The sequence below is a fragment of the Chelonia mydas genome, chromosome 1, assembly GCF_015237465.2.
Source record: "Chelonia mydas isolate rCheMyd1 chromosome 1, rCheMyd1.pri.v2, whole genome shotgun sequence".
In the NCBI taxonomy this organism is placed as follows: domain Eukaryota; kingdom Metazoa; phylum Chordata; order Testudines; family Cheloniidae; genus Chelonia; species Chelonia mydas.
The window spans coordinates 24,462,160-24,482,518 of record NC_057849.1 but is presented as its reverse complement, the minus strand read 5'-3'; the positions used below and the strand labels follow the sequence as shown (position 1 = coordinate 24,482,518).

The window sequence follows — 20,359 nt, the reverse complement described above, 5'->3', positions numbered from 1 at the left end:
GAATCTCCCTCAAGCTCATACCACACAGCTAGAGTTTTCTCAACTCGGAAACTCAGTCACTTTCAGAGTTAGAATATCAGGATGTTTTTCTTCCGAATGCTGAAAATCTGCATAATTTGGTAAGTGGCCTCATTATTTTGAAGCACTTTCTTTCATTTTATATGAGGCACCACTTACTGTATGGTGTAACAAAATTACAGGGCCTTGAAATATTACATGACCAGTACATTTGTGACATAATAGTATTTGTTTGATTATAAAAGAGTCAATGGTTGGGGCATTTATTGAGAAAACTGCTATTTGTGCTGCATTGTAGTTAAATCTATCCTCAGTTTTAGAGCAAGCCTCAAGGTAATAGTTTGTACTTGCAGTTTCATCTGAGGAGTTGAGTGTTTTACACCTTGAAGAGACCTAGTTCTGTAGGTGAATTACAACTGGTTGGAAATTTTCTACTGAAAAGCTTTTTTCAATGGAAATGCAGTTTCTGCAAAATCAAAATTTCCCATCAACAAATTATAATTTTGCTGATAATTTTTGAATTTTCTGTTGGGAAAATCAAAAGAAAATATGTATATTTTTTCAAACCAACTTGATGTTTCATTTTGGGTCAGTTAGCCATTAATTTATGTAGGACTTATGAAGTGCTGCAGGACCTCATTGTAGTTTGAGTACCTAATATCTCCATTTAGTCTGTCGGCTGGGTTCCCTGGCTAGACTACATTTCCCATGATTTACGCAGTCTCAGCCTCTGGATGAACTGATGCATTGCCTCACGTGAGCCACATGACCATGGCACATCATGGGAGATATAATCTGGCTCAGGAGCCAGGCTCATAGATTAAAATGGGTCATGAGACATGCAAGCTACAGGTCCATGAGACACCATAGCAGCTTAGAGGAAAACAAACTGACATTGAACTAAGCCAAAATGAAACATTTTAACATTCCAAAATCAAACAGTTTTTGAACTTTCTGTTTTGTGAGAATTGATCATATTTTGATTGTTCTTCCAGATTTGAATTGGGCAGAACTTCTGATTTTGGACCAGTTTTAATCCTAATATGGGAGGGAGGGTAGTTTTGTGGTTAAAACTCTCGACTGTAAACCAGAAGGTCTAGGTTGAAATCCTGGCTCTGCCACAAACTGACAGTATGACCTTTCACACACAAGTCACTTAATCTCTCTATGCCTCATTTCTCTTTGTGTAAAATACTTCCTTTCTCTTACCCTTTGTCTGTGCTGTCTATTTAGAGTGAATGGTCTTCAAGCTGGAGCCAGTCTCTTATTATGTTTATTTATGGTGCCTATCATAATAGGCCTCAAGAGTCTACCATAATACAAATGAAGTTTATTTCATAGATGTGTTAGCTGAGTTGGAGAGGGCTGGAAATGACTTGCCCAAAGTCGTAAAGCTACACAGTGGCAGAGCTAGAAGTAAAACTTATGAGTCCAAATTCCCAGATCCAGCTCTAACCACTCAATGCAATATCTTTCCATGGTCACTGTTTTAGTATGTTCCTGTATTATGTTGATATGCTGTAAAGTTTGCACCGGGTTAGAGTTTCTTTCCCTGAAAGAACACAGATGAGTTGAGGATCAGTTCCCAGCAGCGGTCTCACTTTCCTGGTCTCTCACTGTCTTCTTCTTATTTGTATTGTGGTGGTGCCTCATAGCTCCAGTCATGGACCTGTATGCCATTGTGCTAGGTGCCATATGAACGGATAACAAAGAGATGGTCCCAGCTCCACAGCGCTTGCTATCAAAGACAAGGAGCAACAGGTGAATACGGGCAGAGAGACAAGGAAACAATGAGACAATATTGGTCTGCTTGTTAGGCCTCAGTCTCAGGACACCAACGCCCAAATCATGGTCAAGTTTAGCAAAGGAATGTTTTAAGGAAGGATTTGAAAGAGATAATGAGGGGGGGGGGGTTGCGAATGTTTACAAGGAGCTTCTCCTGTGCGTGAGGGGCAGCATGCGAGAAAGCATGAAAGTTCTTCTATGCTGGTTTGGATTTACATTTCTACTTTAATAAAAAAAACAAAAACAAAACCTAGGATTTTAGCTTATCATGACCTCTGTGTCTTCAGTTTTACCACCTTTTCTCTAGAGATGCGCAGAAAAGGACCTTTCCTCAGAGGATTACTTTTGCCACGCATACATTATTAACATGTTTAAAATACTGGTATGCTTCAGATTGTGTTATTTACAAAGTCACATTTTTGCTAATTAACATTTTTAACATTCAGAATATTTTAAAGCAGGAAGAAAACAAACAAACAATTAGTCCTGAACAATTATTTTTACCTTTTAAAAACTGCCCAAAACCTCAAAGCAACTGAGCTAATTCAATCAATTTAGCAGACTTTGAAGGGTTAGGTTAGTTCTGTGATTTATAAACATTTTGTTGTAAGCATTGTGTTCTCTCTCTTTTTTTAAAAAAAGAATATTTCTTAATGGTACCTTGTTAGCATCAATAATGTAAACACCAATAAAATACCAATGCATTTAACCTGATTTGTTTATTTCCTAATATGGAAAACCTTGAAATTTTAATCTATTAATTTACAGTTTGTGCGTTTCTTTTATTTCCATGTAGGAAACTATGGTGAGAGTGGAATGGAAGCCTTCAAAGATATGTCGGGCAAGGAGGGGATCTGCATTGCCCATTCCTACAAGATTTATAGCAATGCTGGCGAACAGAGTTTTGACAAGCTGTTGAAAAAGCTAAGGAGCCACCTGCCCAAGGCAAGAGTGGTTGCTTGCTTCTGTGAGGGCATGACTGTGAGAGGGCTGCTAATGGCCATGAGGCGCTTGGGTCTGGCTGGAGAGTTTTTGCTGCTAGGCAGGTGAGTAACCCTGTATAATTATAGGTGTTCACTGATATGCATAGTACAACTGGGTCATGTGCACAAACACACACACACATAAGTTATGTACTGTGCGTGTGTTTCCTGAAGTTCAGGATATCATTTTAGCAGAATCTTTGTCATCTATGATATAGATACCAGAGAGGCTTGTGTGTATACATTACACTGTACACAGTGTCCCTGTTTGGAAGGTATTGCTGCATAATACAGTTTTTCAGAGAATGGCTGTAATATATAGATAATTATTTCTGATTTATGTTATCCTTGTTCTTTGCTACATTATTTGAAAATGCATATCAACGTGATGCCATTAATAACTAAAACTATGGCTGATCTGAATGTTGTTTTAAGACACGGCTGGTCTTGTCTTTGTGTGGAAATGAAATAAAAGTCTCTTCAAAATGGAGAGATTATTTATGAATGATTATTTTCCTTTGGCTGTAGTGCTGTTCCATTAGCATTGTTCTAAAGAAAGTATGCAGCTGTTTTTTCATATGATCTGGTGGTCAGTCATCATGGCACAAATGCTCACTTCCATCTGCATGGAAAGGAGAGAGAGGAAAATATTAGCTGCATTAATCAAGCAGGAAATGAGACTACGGTAATTGCACAAAGAGGAAAGGTGACTGCTGTATGTGCAGTGTGCCTCTGTGTATTTGCCACACATTCCACATAAACTAATGGACTTTGGGTGCTGGAGGGCAGGGTCGCCAGCCTACATGAAGGGGGTCTCAGAACAGTCACTTGACTATGACATGCTCCACCTGCAAGGAAGTGCAATTGGAAAGGTGAGTATATGCTGCCCGAAGAATGAAGGTTCTGTTGGCAGGTTCACAAGCATGCTGTACAGCTGGCAAAAAAAAGAGCAACATGACAGTGAAGCCGGCTGTCCGGGCGATGGAAGGGTGAGCCTGTGAAGAATGTGGAAGGGAAGCACCTCCGTGCAGTTGCCTTGGAATCTATGGGGCTTGGGCCCTTGTCAATTTTAGAATCTAGGCCTCTATCCACTTCCCAGGTCACCCTTCCTGCCCTTTTTACCATGCTGCCTATTCCTCTTTGGATGGTGAACAATGGAGAATAGCATGGCTACATGGGCTCCTGCCTTCTCTCATTGACCCATCACAAGAATGAAACAATCGCCACACCTTTTTGAATAACTGTAATTGCTTATTTATTTCTGCATCTTCAACCAATGTGAGTCCATTACTATGGCTATTTTTTTCCTATTGAGGTTGCTCTGTTGCCTTGCCTTATTCCATCCATTTGTGGCCTGATTTACAGAGAATCTATTGACTTCAGTTGGACTTTTGGGTGCTCATCACCCTTTCTACCTCCTTTTACACACTTAACACATGGAGGTGTTTCTCTGTTGCAGGCCTCAAATTTTCAAAAGGACCTAAGTCCCTCTTTCAGAAGTCATTTAGGTGCTTTGTTCATGTAAACCTCAAACTCCCACTGATTTTACTAAGAGTTGCTCATTTGCAAAGTAGTAGGATTTGATGCCCAATGGGCCCTCAGTGACTGTGAGACAGAATCAATGTAATGGATATACTTGTAGATCTTAAAAAAAAGAGAGAGAAAAGGGAAAAAAAGAGAGGTTAAATATAAGTGACGTCCTACTTTTGATAAATGATACAGAATGTTTCCTGTTTATATTCAGGGGTTGTCATGTCTAGTTGTAAGAATGTTTTAGAGGTGGCATGTTGAGATGATGGTTTATTTTAGAAGTCTAAATAGTAAACAGCTTTGGATTAAAAAGAAGGCTCTATTCTGTTGGAGTGATTTATGCACTTTCTTGCACAAGATAATACCAAGCTCATCTATGAATAGAGCTGTGTGAATTAGGGATTTTTCAGTACACTGGCAATTTCAAAATGTCAAAAAAATTGTTTCGAGTTGAACCAACAATTTTAGAAAGGTTTGGTGAAATGAAAAGTTTTTAAAAAAATCATTTTGGGTTGAGTGAAAAATTTTGTTTTGACAAAATCAGAAATGTTTTATTCGAATTTTGACAATTTTTTAATGTTTTTTAATTTAAAACAAATTAAATTAAAGGAAGTTTTTGAACAAAGAGTTGTTTTATGCTGAAAAATCAAATGGTTTTGTTTAGAAAATGCCAAAATGAAACATTTTGATTTTGTTCAGAATTTTTACTCCCCTCTCCACAAACATTTGGCAAAACTGATATGAATTTACAAAGCATTTTGCTGTGGCTGAATCTGCATTTTTCACTGAAAAAAGGGTCGGCATAAAAATGTCTCCCAGCTGTATTGGCGAAACGTATTTCTACACAATTCAGAAAGAGAGAAATATGTGGGGGTGGGGTGGCTATCATCTGCAATAAAAAGCCATGGTGATGAGACATAAAAGCAGTGGTGCCCAGTATCTACTAGAGACAGCTGAGCTGGGTGAAACTAATTGCAGCTACCCAACCTGGGCCTGCTTTAAACTGTAGCAAGCTGGCTGGGGCCGCAAGGGGCTTTCAGCCAACTGGAGATTAATGGAGTGCCACAGCGTCTCTTTATATCCTGCTGTCCCTAGGAAATGATCCTATCATTACCTCTGATCTTGGAGGCTGCACAAAGATGATTCAAGAGCCCGCAATACAAGCTCTGTGGCTATTGGAAACTCCCCCTTCACTGGAGCCATCCTCATTTCTTTTCAGCAGGAGCAATGTAAAGGGACTGATGCATGACTCAGGATGAGTCTCTGTAATACATTCCCATTGCTGCAGCTAGTAGAGAATATATATCTATTCCAGCTTGTTATTGTCTAAAGATGGCTTGTTTCAGCACAATAGCATTTGTTTGACTATAAAAGAGTCAATGCTTGTTTCATCTGAGTATTTGAGTCTTATTGGTAGCATGGCATGTTTATTTGATAAGCTACAGTGAGCAGCAAGGTTCCTGAGAGGCAGTTTAATCAGTAAGCTACGCCTTAGTGTACATTAATGAGCTGATGGGCAAGCCCTGGGTGTGTTGCAAAGAAGAAGGCCTAAGGCCAACCACCCTGCCACAGCGCAGTGAGCCTAGAAATACACACCATGGTGTGAGGGGTGACAAACAGGAGAGGTTTCAGAAACTGGAAAAGACTTTTTGAAGCATTAGATAATGTCTAGTGGTGGGGCCTTTTTGTGTATTATTTCTGTGAGGAAAAAAATATGGCTTTTAGGAAGAGCTTGGAAAATGGCTTCAAACCATGGGGGGTTGAGGTAGGGGGCTGAATCGTGAACCTGGTTACACATCTACCCAGGGAAGGCAGGGTCCAAAGTCAATCCACTGCCCAAGTCCAGCGTCACCAGACATACCTGGGCAAAGAAAGAACAGCTACTGGTGGGCTGCAACTCTTCTTCCCACACAGGTAGGTGGGCAGGGGTGGGAACTGGCTGGAGCTTTGGATCTGCCCCCTCCCCCATATACCAGCTAGTGCAGCTTAGCCAGGGCAGGGGGGTGTCACAGACCAGACCAAGTCCACAGGGATATCCTTCCATCATGGATTTACTCCCCTTGCCCCATCAAGATTTTACACACAGACACCTTGCATAAATCATGAGTAAGGCTACGTTTATGACAGGGATGTCATGGAAGTAGGGAATCTGAGATTTCCAGAGACCTCCATGACAGAGAGCCTCCCCGGGGGCTGCAGGACTCTGGAGCTGACAGCCAGTGGGGCCCTGGTAGGGTTCCAGCAACAGGCAACAGCAGCGACAAGTGAAGAGGGGGGGGATGTAGGAGGCTGCAAAGCTCCAGCCACAGGTAACAGACTCCTGAGGGGCCCCTCCTCAGGGTTCCAGCAACGGGGGGACAGCCTCCCGTGGTGGGAGGGGGCTGCCTTGGGCGAGTGGCTGGGATGTCCCATTTTCTCTTTGGGAAATATGGTCACCCTGCAGCTCGCAGTCGCCGTGGGCGGAGGGGGATCCCCACAGCTCCCAGCCACCACGGTGGTGGGAGAAACCATGGAGTTGCAGCAGCAAAAGTCACAGACAGGTCATGGTGTTGTAGCAACCAGGCAAGGTACTAACAAACTTCAACAGGACTTTATTTTTAAAGGGGAAACCTCTTTACCAAGCTGCTGCTGCACCCTTGGTAGCTCTCACTCCGCCTCCTCAGCTTCCCCCTGCCTCTTTCCTGTTTCCTGTCCTTTCAGACTCCCAAATGCCAGTGCTCCCAGTTCTAATAATTACAAGCAGCATCTAAACACCACACATGGCTTCCGTGAATTTTTGTTTATTGCCCGGGATCTGTCCATGACTTTTACTAAAAATAACCATGACAAAATCTTATCCTTAATCATGAGTATGATTTTTGATGCAGATAGAACTTGGGCCTGGAGTCACATGCCAGCTCAGCTTTGGTTTTCTCTTACATAAATAGCACAAAGAACAGTGACCAAAAACTTTGTGAAAAAGGTAACTCTCAATGGACACTAAACTCTCAGCATTCTCAGTAGTAACCGTGATTGCATTGCCTGTCTGTGATAGTATTCTACAGAGATGAAAGACAGAAAATGTTTGTGACAATAGCCCTCAAGGGTTTTTTTTTAATGCATGGAAAACATTTTAAACGCTCAGCAAATGTTTACCTCATAGGCCTAGTGGGATTGGATTCAACCCCAAATGAAAAGGTGAGTGCACTGAATTTCAAGTGTAAAAAATTATGTGCTACTTTAACCCTGCATTTATTCAGTTTAGTAGAGATGTATACACAAGGCTGTATCCATCTGTGCTTATTGCTTGTGGCCTCCTCAGGTCACCAGACAGAAAATATTACAGATGGCACTGATTAGAGTACAAGAATTATGTCCATTAAACAGTGTATCTGTCTGCAGAACATATTGCAAAAAGAAATATGGAGTATTAATTTTGTTGGGTTAAATAATTTTATTCTTGGTTATGTGGCTAAATTACATAAGGCTAAATCACGTAAATGACATTGGTTTGATTGGGTCAGGGACTGGCAATATCAGCATTCTGTTCCTCACTGTCTTTAATACTCATTTCTAATAGCAAAAGTTCTGTTTCATACTGTGCACCTGACTTTGTCTCCTTCTAATCACCATTAGTTAAGACTCTTTTTTGATATTTGAACAAAACTTCTGCAATAGCTGCTAACATGACCACTCCGTGCTGCTAATCCAGCCACTGTGCTGCTCAATTGTTATTCTGCAGTGAGGTTGCTCTCACGTGAGATAGGCTAACTCAAGGCGAGTTACCTGAAGTGTAGATAGCTCCAGTTAATTCTGCAGTGAAAACATAGCTCTATTTTCTTTTTTCCTCTTTCATACCTGACACTTTCTCAGCAGTACAGCTGAGGACAGGATTGAGCCTTTGGTATTTATTGTTTTTCTGTATTTTTTTTAATTCAAATCCACTAATATTTTGCATCTAGCAGCAGTTCCTCATGCTACTTCACTATAAATAGTAACTTTCTCTTTCCAAAAAATAATCTTGAAAATTTTTTTGCATTCCTTTCTGAACAGCTTGGTTTAGGATACTTGCCCCTGACCATACATTGGTTTGAAACAAAACAAAACAAAAAAGCAACCTTCTCCTTAGTAAAATAGGGCTAGATCATGCCCTTTGGCATAGCCCTGAGAAGGTGCCTAGGGAGACATCGTGCCTCAGACCCACTCCTGTGAAGCACAGTTTCTTCAGGACTCTCCTCTTGGACTCTGAGTGTGTGTAACTCAAAATTGCACCATCCCTTTATGAAGTACAGTATAATTCCTGCCAGTGCATCCATCCAGCTCCGCTAGATGGCATGTGCGGGAGGGGAAGGAAGTCTCCCATCACCAGCCCTCATTCCCTTGCCTCAGGGGGAGCATGGTCCGTCCGTTCCATTGAGCACTGAGGGGCTATGATGTGGATTACACTAATACAGACACATAAAGGAGGAGGGAATTTTATCCCCTTCCCTCCCCCCACTTCCCTTGCTGGCTATGGCGGGGTAAGGGCACGCTAGCCCTTAATTTGTTGAATTTGCTAGATTTTGCGGTGCTCAAAAAGCAGGCTGGGTTGTGCATCAGGAAGAAGCCGCATCTCTGTGCAAGAAATGGCTGAGCGTGCAACTTAGCTGCTCACGGAGAGGCTAACTGAGCAGGAGCAAGTCAGCTCAGGAATTGGGATTGATCACAAGGAGTTCAGCTGTGCCTATGTAGGACTAGATGTGTGCAAATGACTCAGCTGTACATGGGTAAAGTCTGGCCAAATGCAGCTTAGTGTTATAACGAGTGCTCTAGTTGATAGGGGCATTAGTCTAGCACTCAGGAGAGCCGGGTTCCATTTCCAGCTCAGCAACTGACCTGTTGGTGATCATGGGCAACTCATATAATGTACCTGTGCCTCAGTTCCCTCACTGTAAAATAGGGATAATATCTCCCTACCTCACAGGGGTGTGGTGAGGATAAATTCATTAATGAGGACGTGGCACTCAGATGCTCCAGCAATGGAGCGCCATATAAACACATAGGTAGCATGTGAGTGGCTGGAGTGAAGAGAAGAGGGGAGCAGTGTGTGAAGAACTTAGTGGGCAAGAACCTGGGTTCTGCCTAGGGGGCAGTTCAGGAAGGCAGATGAAAGGCTGACTGGCAGGAAACTCAGATCTGTGTGAGGAAAGGCAGAGTATATGGGGATATATGAGAGAAGCTTAGTATCACTGCTCAGAGATCAAAGCAAGATTGCTGATCTGAGGGAAATGACTTTGTCTCAGTAATTTAAAAAGAGACCTTTACTAAGAATTACTAAATGTCTGTATCAGAAAGAAAGACCACCTGGCAGAGGGTTTAGCCATTTTCTTGCTGAAAGACAGATCAGCAGGGTTGGTCACTGTCACAACTAACAGGCCTGATCCAGGGTTTGCACAAGTTCCTTTGCTTAGGGGCTCATTTAAAATAAATGAGGGTGTGAAATTTTAGAGTAGTGGAAATATTTGTGGTAAATTCATTTTCACAATTTTTTCCAATTTTGGGGAAAAGAAACCAAAATGTATCTCACTAATAGTTCCAGCGGTGGAACCCTCAGCAGAAATGAGGAAGTAAAATTCCACACAAGCGTGCTGCCATCCTCTTTTGGGCTAAAATAACCAGGAGCTAAAAATGGTTTGACAGTGTGTTCATGTAACCCACTTGTGAGTGTGTGTTACAGATTCCCTCTGTGCTCAATCCATAGAGGACAGGAGTCTCTTACAGCACCACACAAGGCCTGTGGGCTCTTTAGCTCAAGCTGTAGCAGTTAATTCTTTTTAGCTCCTGGTTCAGTCCCCAGTGTATCAGCAAAGCTGGCAGCTGTCACATTAGTATCTATTAATTAGATAAATACTACTTTTAATGAATATTAGTTGTAAGTAATTAATCCAGAAAAATTACTTGGGGGCAAAATGGCTTAAAGGGGGTGCAAGTTCTTCCCTCACACCTTGCACAGTGTCTGGATCGCTGTCCTGTGCAGAAGGAAAGAGCAGCTTCCATGGGTTTGTTACTCTCCCCACAAGTGAGGGGACAAAGCTTTGGATGAGTCCCCTCACACATGCATGCCAGCCCATGGAGCTGAGCTAGTGCAAGGGGGTTGGGTGGTAAACTGCATCCTCTAAAGAGCTGCAATAACTTACTCATCCGTGCATGGAAGGAATTGTTACTGAGTTCATTCCTTGCCACAGCTGCTCCTGGAGTGACATTGCTATGCTCTGTCCCTTATACAGCATTAGAAATTAGATCACAATGTAGCCCTTTCTTATCTGTTTTATAGATTGTGGCAAAGGATGGCACCATAGATAGTGAAATTATCCCCTTCCATGACAACAGTCACAGAGGAAGAAAAGTGTAATGAAAAATTAAACTTGTGGGTTTCAAGGAGAAGTGTGGGGGGGGGGGGGGAGGATGCAAAGTCACTCTTCTGTGTCTATATCAATATTTATGGCAGCATGTAAAGTACAGGGCATTACATACACAGCTACACACAGCAGTGAAAGGCAGGCGGTGACCACAGTTGTCGCTGTGGTATGTTGCTAATGCTGCAGTGAAAGGCTCTGGCAGGAGAGAGATGCCAGCGCCTTTCCCCACTGCTCCCCTCCCCCCGCCCCCACCTGCCGGAGCCTTTCACTTCAGTCGGGAAAGGCTCTGGCAGGGCACTACACTGCTAAAATTGTGTTGGGGCATGTAGGGAACCATGTAGGGTATATAACCTGGGGGCTCCGGCAGGTAGGGTTCTCTACTCTGTTGCCTAAGCTGCGTCTCACTGTCTACACTGCTATTTATACCCGGCCTCGCTGGACATGCAGTGCCTGTACCCTGCATGTTGCTGTAGGTGAAGACATGATTTGCCTGATCCAGATCCAGGCCCCGACCCAATCTTTGTGTGTTTAAAATCCAGATCCAAATTTTGTGACTCAGACCCCTCTCTCCAAGAAATGCATAATCCTGTGGTCCGTATTTATGGGTTAGCATCTGGCGGGGCTCTGGGAGTCAAAGTATACATTTTTTTCAAATAATACTTCTCCCTGCACCTTTATGCAAATCCTGAATCATCACAATGTGCTGTGGGACAAATGTTGGACAAGTGTCATAGTGGCCTAAGCTGTGACCTTGGAGAAGTGTGTGCAATTTTTATTGATTCCAAGTGGAGATGCACATGCTTCTCTTCTCCGAGGGAGAGACTGACCCCTTTATGCAAATCCTGAATCATCACAATGTGCTGTGGGACAAATGTTGGACAAGTGTCATAGTGGGCTAAACTGTGACCTTGGAGAAGTGTGTGCAATTTTTATTGATTCCAAGTGGAGATGCACATGCTTCTCTTCTCCGAGGGAGAGATTGACCCCATATAATTTAATGGCAAAAATGAATTTTTGACAGTGGTCTAGATAAAAAGATGAGCCGTAGTCCAGTGACTAGGGCATGGAATTGGACTTGTGAGACCTGGGTTCTGATCCTGGTGATGCCATTGGACTTCCGTGTGGCATGGCACTGCATAAATCACTTCTCTGTGCCTACATTTTCCCCTCCCACAGTTTGTCTGTCTTGCTGTTCAGAGCAGAGACTCTCTCTTCCCACATGTATGTACAGCATCAAGCACAATGGTGCCCCAGTCTTTGCTGGCACCTCTAGATGATACTATGCTACAAAAGGTAAATAATAATAATAATAAATAATAAATAGTAATAATGAAAATGTATTGGGTCATAGCTGTTCAGTGAGCATTCTTGTGGCTTTTCACTTTATGAATCTGTTTGTAATAATTAGATTCCAAATACTTGCAGAGATGGTAGATTCAATGGTAGCATTATGAGACCATTGTCATTAAGGTAACTGTACTTGTTGCCATTAGTTTCTCAATTCCATCACTGCAGGATTGAAATATTGATAATTGGTGGATATGAATGTAGTTGTCTATCTATTCACTTTAATGAGCTTTGGATCACGCCCTTAGAAGTTTCAATACATGAATGTTAACATACAAATATGTCTAATATTTCTGTGAGATTCTAAGGGGAACTGTCTGGAGTGACCCTCTTCTTGCTTGATATATTTTTAAGGCTTTCATAGAATCATAGAATATCAGAGTTGGAAGGGACCTCAGGAGGTCATCTAGTCCAACCCCCAGCTCAAAGCAGGACCTAATCCCCAACTAAATCATCCCAGCCAGGGTTTTGTCAAGCCTGACCTTAAAAGCCTCTAAGGAAGGAGATTCCACCACCTCCCTAGGTAACTCATTCCAGTGCTTCACCACCCTCCTAGTGAAAAAATGTTTCCTAATATCCAACCTAAACCTCCCCCACTGCAACTTGAGACCATTACTCCTCATTCTGTCATCTGCTACCACTGAGAACAGTCTAGATCCATCCTCTTTGGAACCCCCTTTTAGATAGTTAAAAGCAGCTATCAAATCCCCCCTCATCCTTCTCTTCTGCAGACTAAATAATCCCAGTTCCCTCAGCCTCTCCTCATAAGTCGTGCTCCAGCCCCCTAATCATTTTTGTTGCCCTCCACTGGACTCTTTCCAATTTTTCCACATCCTTCTTGTAGTGTGGGGCCCAAAACTGGACACAGTACCAAATGAGGCCTCACCAATGTCGAACAGAGGGGAACGATCACGTCCCTCGATCTGCTGGCAATGCTCCAACTTATACAGCCCAAAAATGCTGTTAGCCTTCTTGGCAACAACGGCACACTGTTGACTTATATCCAGCTTCTCATCCACCGTAACCGCTAGGTCCTTTTCTGCAGAACTGCTGCCTAGCCACTCAGTCCCTAGTCTGTAACAGTGCATGGGATTCTTCCATCCTAAGTGCAGGACTCTGCACTTGTCCTTGTTGAACCTCATCAGATTTCTTTTCGCCCAATCCTCTAATTTTGTCTAGGGCACTCTGTATCCTATCCCTACCCTCCAGCGTATCTACCTCTCCTCCCAATTTAGTGTCATCTGCAAACTTGCTGAGGGTGCAATCCACGCCATCCTCCAGATCATTAATGAAGATATTGAACAAAACCCACCCCAGGACTGACCCTTGGGGCACTCCGCTTGATATCGGCTGCCAACTAGACATGGAACAGTTGATCACTACCTGTTGAGCCCGATGATCTAGCCAGCTTTCTATCCACCTTATCGTCCATTCATCCAGCCCATACTTCTTTAACTTGCTGGCAAGACTACTGTGGGAGACCGAATCAAAAGCTTTGCTAAAGTCAAGGAATAACATGTCCACTGCTTTCCCCTCATTCACACAGCCAGTTATCTCATCATAGAAGGCAATTAGGTTAGGGAGGCATGACTTGCCCTTGGTGAATCCATGCTGACTGTTCCTGATCACTTTCCTCTCCTCTAAGTGCTTCAAAATTGATTCCTTGAGGACTTGCTCCATGATTTTTCCAGGGACTGCGGTGAGGCTGACTGGCCTGCAGTTTCCCGGATCTTCCTTCTTCCCTTTTTTAAAGATGGGCACTACATTAGCCTTTTTCATCTTTGTTATAGATCTCACTTTTCAAAGGCTAAGACTTTGTTTCCTAAATATTTCCTCTGAGATAAAACGTAACATAAAAATATAGAAATTGGTCAAACTAGTGGTCTGGCGAGTCCAGTGGCCCAGGACCAGCTGCTTCAGATGAAGGTGCAAGAAGCCTTGCTATAGCTAGTCCAAAAGCAATTTAAAAAAAAAAATTTAAATTACTGATGTTTTTCCACTAGCTGTTCAAAAATAATCAAAACCCATAATGTGTTCTTTTGATAGTCAAAGCAATTCTGGACTGTTGAATAACAGAGAATTAGGAGATGCTTTCCAAAGTGTAATTATAATGCGATTAACATTTAAGAATCATTTAAGAACGCCAAAATACAACTATGTAAATAGCATTGAGTAAAATGTTTTAAAATATCATAGTTTATCCCAGTGTTTCTCAACTTGTTCCATAACAGAACCCTTTATGTACTGTGTGAGTGCCCAGAATCTGCCTCCCATTTAGCAATATGAGGAGGACTAACTGTTTGACGTACCTGGGAATTGAGACCCTCCCCCCCCAGGCTGAAAATACATGGTCGATATTATGCCTATAAAAGTAGAAGTCAAGAGCAGTGACCAGCGTATATATGTAAAACAGCTGGGGATCGTTGGGACATTTTCTGAGGTTGCTGGGAAATCCACATGGTTTGGGGTGAAAAACAGAGCATTTAGAATAAGTACAGGAATATCAGAATTTTCACAGGTTGATGGACAATGGCCCTGATCCAATTAAGCATTAAGCACTTCGTAAATTTTAAGCATATGATTAGACCTACTGAGTTCAATTGTTATTAAGTAATGTCATTATTCTTTTTCATGCCACTGATGCTGAGCTTGGCACAGGAGAGTTGGGAAAGTAGGGGAATAAATTGTCAGCCTTCTCTGGGGTTCTTACACCTTTCTCTAAAGTTTCTGGTTCAGGCCACTGTCAGAAACAGGATACTGGACTAGATGGATCTCAAGTCTGAACCAGTATAGCAATTCCTATGTTGTTAAAATGTAATAGAATCAACCTATAATATAAAGAGAATTATATTCCCACTATAGAATTCCATAGGATAGCTATCAATTTCTGTAGGTCGGTGGAGTCATTTTTGTAGACCTTTATTAAATTTGAGTAGAACCTATTGGTTCCACCGCAGTTAAATTCTGTGTGACATTTCCCTATTGGACATTAGACTCCAGAATTTGATATTGTCTATAGTTGTTAACACTGTTGATGTAGCCGTGTGGGTCCCAGGATATGAGAGAGACAAGGTGGGTGAGGTAATACCTCTTATTCAAGCTATTGCATAGCTCAAAAGCTTGTGCCTTCCACCAACAGAAGTTGGTCCAATAAAAGATATTACTTCACCTACCTTGTCTCTTTCATTAAACTCCAGAGTCAGCCTTGGCATTTTGGGCAGGCCTGTGAAACAATTTTTCTTCCTACACAATGATCATGAGATTCCCACAGGATCATTTCACTAATCACAATGCTGGCCTAAGAATTTGGGGACGTGCTGATGAGACAATGCTTTAAAACAGAATGGCTTAATTTTACCTAACAAGATGGGGAGCGGTAAAGAGGAGGAAGAAGGTTCTTTAGGTTTGTAGAAGGGAAGCCCAGCTGCTTGTTTGGAGTTATGTGCATAGCTGGCAACATTTAAAAAAAAAAAAGTTCTGCAAAGGACAATCATCCACTAAGCAGGGAGACTGGGATCTGCTAGGCCTGCAGCCACTGGACTTTTCAAGCATTGACTTCTTCATCAGCAGCCTTTCCACTACTGATTCCCATAAATCAGATGATTTTACACATGGGGAAACGAAGGAAGAAAAGTTACAGCCCAGATATTTGATAGTGGCCTCTGATTTGGAGTACCTCGATTTTTGGGTGGTCAATTTGCAGCCCAAATTTCAGAGGTGCTGACTATTCACACCAAGTCCTTGCCCAGATTCAGGAAAGTACAGACTTTCTCTATGTGCTTAAAGTAAAATGAATAGGGAGGCTGTACTGAATTGTGGGCACTGAGCTATTCTTGAAAATCCAAAGTCTTTCAAGTTGGGCAGGAAAAAGAAAGCAAAAAAAAAAAAAACCAACCTCCAGAACCCCGAGGCATCTCAGTCACTGACCACTGTTAACATTTTTGGCCTACTTGGCCAAAGCCACAGAAGGAGTGTGTGTCAGAGTTGGCATTAGAATTCGAGATCTTTTATGTTTGCCATTCTCAGCATAATATGAAGACACTTGAAAGGTTAAATCCAGGTGAGTAAACACTATGGGAAATATTTTTAACAAGGAAAGTAATGTTAAGGATGTGTCAATCATTCAAAGTATTTTCTATTTTATTGTCATGGTTTGGATTATTTTCTTGCAGGTGACATTGTTTTCTGTCTTCCATCAGAACTATAGTCCTGCTTCTTGGAACACTGTATCTGGCAATAAAAGGACTAAGTACAGTCCAATACGCTCTGGGGACTGTGATAACAAGCACAGTATCCAGTGCACTAAATAAGTTTGTCCGAGTACAATACTAATACCAGAGACTAAAATACATTTCAGATACACCTTATGCTACTATAGATATGTTGCTAAGTTTCTAAATATCAATAATACTTATGCCCCTTAGATGATTATAATTTGAGGGGCGACTTCAAAGGCAAAAAGGAAATTAAGTCCCCAACTCTCCCATTGACAGAAGGGAGAAGCTTGGGGCCTTACTGCCCTTTGTGCCTTTGGAAAACTCCCCTAAAAAGCAGCAGCCTTTGGTCCTGTGATGATTCTTTGGGTGCGCAGGACAGCGAGTTACATTGTTACCCTCCAGCAAGAGAGACAGACTTGCTTTTGCTGAACTGGGCGTCACCTCCCTAACACCTCCAGGCCGTTAGCTACCCATACTTTCTATTCTGGGCTATGCAAGCCCTTGCTTTGCCTTGCAGATTAAGAATAGGTGTACCCCAATCACTGAGCTCCTTTGAAGCATTCCCCTGTAGTGTCTACTCCTTTATCCCCTGAACACTCACAGTAATACCAGGTTTGCTGTCCCCAAGGGAACAGTGTACATACCAGTTTGGAGGATTCAGCTCAGGGTCAGATCCTTGTATAATACCACAGCACTGAGATATAGTGAAAATAACATTAAGTTTAAGGTCATGTTTAAAGAGACAGTGAGTAAGAATAATGAAACAACAGGTTCCATATAATACAAAAGTATAACACACTTTCTAGAGACTAAAGTTAACAGACTAATCTCTAGTCTAAATACGCTTGTCTCAACTCTAGTGTCTTCTGCCATGTTTCAGCCAAGCCTGGTTGAGATCCCGTTTTTATGAATGTAAACACACTGTCCATTTACTTCCCAGGATAAAGGGGTGTCTTCTTGCCTTCCACTTATATTCCCAAATATAAGTTTGTACCCCAACTCAGGAGAACCTCTGTGATTTATTCTCCTGCCTTCCTGCTGACTTCACATCCCCTCTAATTTTGTATGTAAATGGCTTTCTATTGTGTAAAGTTTTTAGAGCTTAACTAACATGTGGACGGACTGACACAGGTAAAGAAATATCCTTTGTCTAGAAGAAATCTGGTTGTCAACTCTGCCTTAATACAGACTTAAGGAACATATTTTTAGAACACATACCTAACTCCTTACGTAGAATTTGTACATACATTTCACAATGATATTAATGCTCAACATAACCTTGGCTTTCATTTAAGACCATAGAGTACATACCAGGATCAGGATATTCTTGTAATGCCCGTTACCATTTGGCATTGACGGGTTCTTAAAGTTACAGGTCCCCACCCCACACAGAACATGCTGTCTGAAAGATTGATAAATCAAATTGAAGTGCATGAGGAGTAGTTTCATATCAGGTAGGGTGGTGATGCTTATAGAGATGAGAGTTACCTCAGAAGAGTAAGTTTTAAGAAGGCATTTGAATAAGGAGAGTATGTGAGCCTGTTATTTTTGATGGCTACTTAACTTTTCATGGAATATCAGGGTTGGAAGGGACCTCAGGAGGTCATCTAGTCTAACCCCCTGCTCAAAGGAGGACCAATCCTCAATATTTGCCCCAGATCCCTAAATGGCCCCCTCAAGGATTGAGCTCACAACCCTGGATTTAGCAGGCCAATGCTCAAACCACTGAACTATTCCTCCCTCCTTTGCTTCAGTGTTAATGTTGTTCGTTTTATTTGTATTACCCTAGAATAGAGCTGGTGAGGAATTTTTTGACAAAATGTATTTCATAGGAAAATGCCAATTTGTGGAAGCCGAAACTTTTGTGGAAACAAACTGGTTTTGACTAAACTTTGTTGGGAAGGTTTCTGAGGTCCAGGATGGAATTTCTGGCCAAAACAAAAGAATGATTAAAATTAGAATAGTCAATAGCCTGGTGGTCCGGCCACTCACATGGGATGTAGAAGACATAGGTTCAAGTCTCTGCTCTTGAAATTTTTCATGAAACAGAATTCTTGTTTTCCAGCCAGCCCTACCCCAGAGTCTCTGAAAAAGATCAGGGCTTCATTGTGCTATGTGCTCTATACACACACATAATAAGAGACAGCCCCTGTCCAAAGAGTTCACAGACAAAGGCCGTAATCCTGAAAATTGCCTTATATGGGCAAGCAATAGCAGATGGAAGGGGTAGATTAGAGAACAGCAATGGAAACATAATGAAATAGATACTAGTTATGTTCATCATCCATGATTATTATGTAGTCATGAGAGCATTATTTATTTTATTTTCTTTAGATCCATAGCTGTGTTTCATGTGTCCCATTTTGTAATTAGGAGTTGAAAGCAGGAATCAGAAAAGGAGAGAGACTTTCCCCACCGATCATACATTTAAAATGATTTAGAAGTATTTAAAACACCCAACAGACTTGACCATAAAAACATTAGCTGTTCCATGTAGATTTATACTGACAATTTCATTTTACTAGTATCTGTGAGTGATTATCGAAAGAATCTTGATAAAAGTCATAAAAACTTCTGATCTGTAAAGTTGAGATATAATTCATTTCTCTATTACTCTATTAAAATGACAGAGTAGCAAACATAACAAATGCATTTCCCTGAGTATGACTGAGTTGATATTTTCTACTGAAGCTGTTGTGTCTCCAGAGGTTAAGGCTGAAGGCGACTGATAACGTGGATGAAATACTAAAAACCTTTAAACCTCATTCTGGTAAAATTCAGCTCACTAGATACTTGAAAAGACATTGTAAATCTTGGCAAAAAGAAACCATTTTCAGGAAGAAGGGTGGGGTGGTGGGGAGACCATGTCTCTGCTCAAAGAATAGGGCCCAAGCTGAATTCTGTTGATCTTTATCTTTTTAATTAAAAAAGCTGTCATAAATAAGAAGGTAAACTGAACTGTATTTTGAATTGTGAAAGCAGAGTCAGTAAAAATAAAAAATGGACTGCAAAGGGCCAGATTTCACAACATTTACCCATGTTGAGTAATACCTTATTCTGCAAGTAATATCACTGAAGAAAATATAGCTACTCTTTGAGTAAGGGACTACTGGGAAAATGTATCATGTTAGTTAACACGTTAAAGAACAACTTTTAACTAACGCAATATTAAAAACAATTGAGCATGTAATAATAATAATAATTTAGTGGAGATGTTTGCTGGTCATGGTTCATCTGAGAGACTCACTAGGATTAACCATAAAAAGAAAAGGAGTGCTTGTGGCATCTTAGGGACTAACAACTTTATTTGAGCATAAGCTTTCGTGAGCTACAGCTCACTTCATCGGATGCATGTAGTGGAAAATACAGTGTGGAGATTTTATATACACAGAGAACATGAAACAATGGGTGTTACCATACAGACTGTAACAAGAGTGATCAGGTAAGGTGAGCTATTACCAGCAGGAGAGCGGGGGAAGGGGACGGGGGGAGAAACCTTTTGTAGTGATAAGCAAGGTGGGCCATTTCCAGCAGTTGACAAGAACATGTGAGGAACAGTCGGGGGTGGAGGGGGGGAAATAAACATGGGGAAATAATTTTACTTTGTGTAATGACACATCCACGCCCAGTCTTTATTCAAGCCTAAATTAATTGTATCCAGTTTGTAAATTAATTCCAATACAGCAGTCTCTCATTGGAGTCTGTTTTTGAAGTTTTTTTGTTGAACAGTTGCCACTTTTAGGTCTGTAATTGAGTGACCAAAGAGATTGAAGTGTTCTCGGACTGATTTTTCAATGTTATAATTAGTCGGAGAACACTTCAATCTCTTTGGTCACTCGATTACAGACCTTTACAGAATAAAGACTGGGATGGATGTGTCATTACACAAAGTAAAATTATTTCCCCATGTTTATTCCCTCCTCCCCCTGTCTGTTCCTCAGACGTTCTTATCAACTGCTGGAAATGGCCCACCTTGATTATCACTACAAAAGGTTTCTTCCCCTGCCCCCCCCCCCCCCCCCCCCGCTCTCCTGCTGGTAATAGCTCACCTTACCTGATCACTCTTGTTACAGTCTGTATGGTAACATCCATTGTTTCATGT

The 20,359-nt window shown here is 41.6% G+C and overlaps 1 protein-coding gene across 6 annotated transcripts in view; it reads left to right on the top strand.

Annotated features, from left to right (window-relative positions):
* The window catches only part of GRM5 (glutamate metabotropic receptor 5), a 327,880-nt gene that overhangs the window by 147,302 nt on the left and 160,219 nt on the right, over positions 1-20,359 (top strand). For all 6 annotated transcript variants that reach the window (XM_037889517.2, XM_037889525.2, XM_043528671.1 and 3 more), the window contains exon 3: positions 2,600-2,849. In XM_037889517.2, the coding sequence (XP_037745445.1) occupies positions 2,600-2,849 (250 nt within the window). The remainder of the gene's footprint in view (positions 1-2,599; positions 2,850-20,359) is intronic.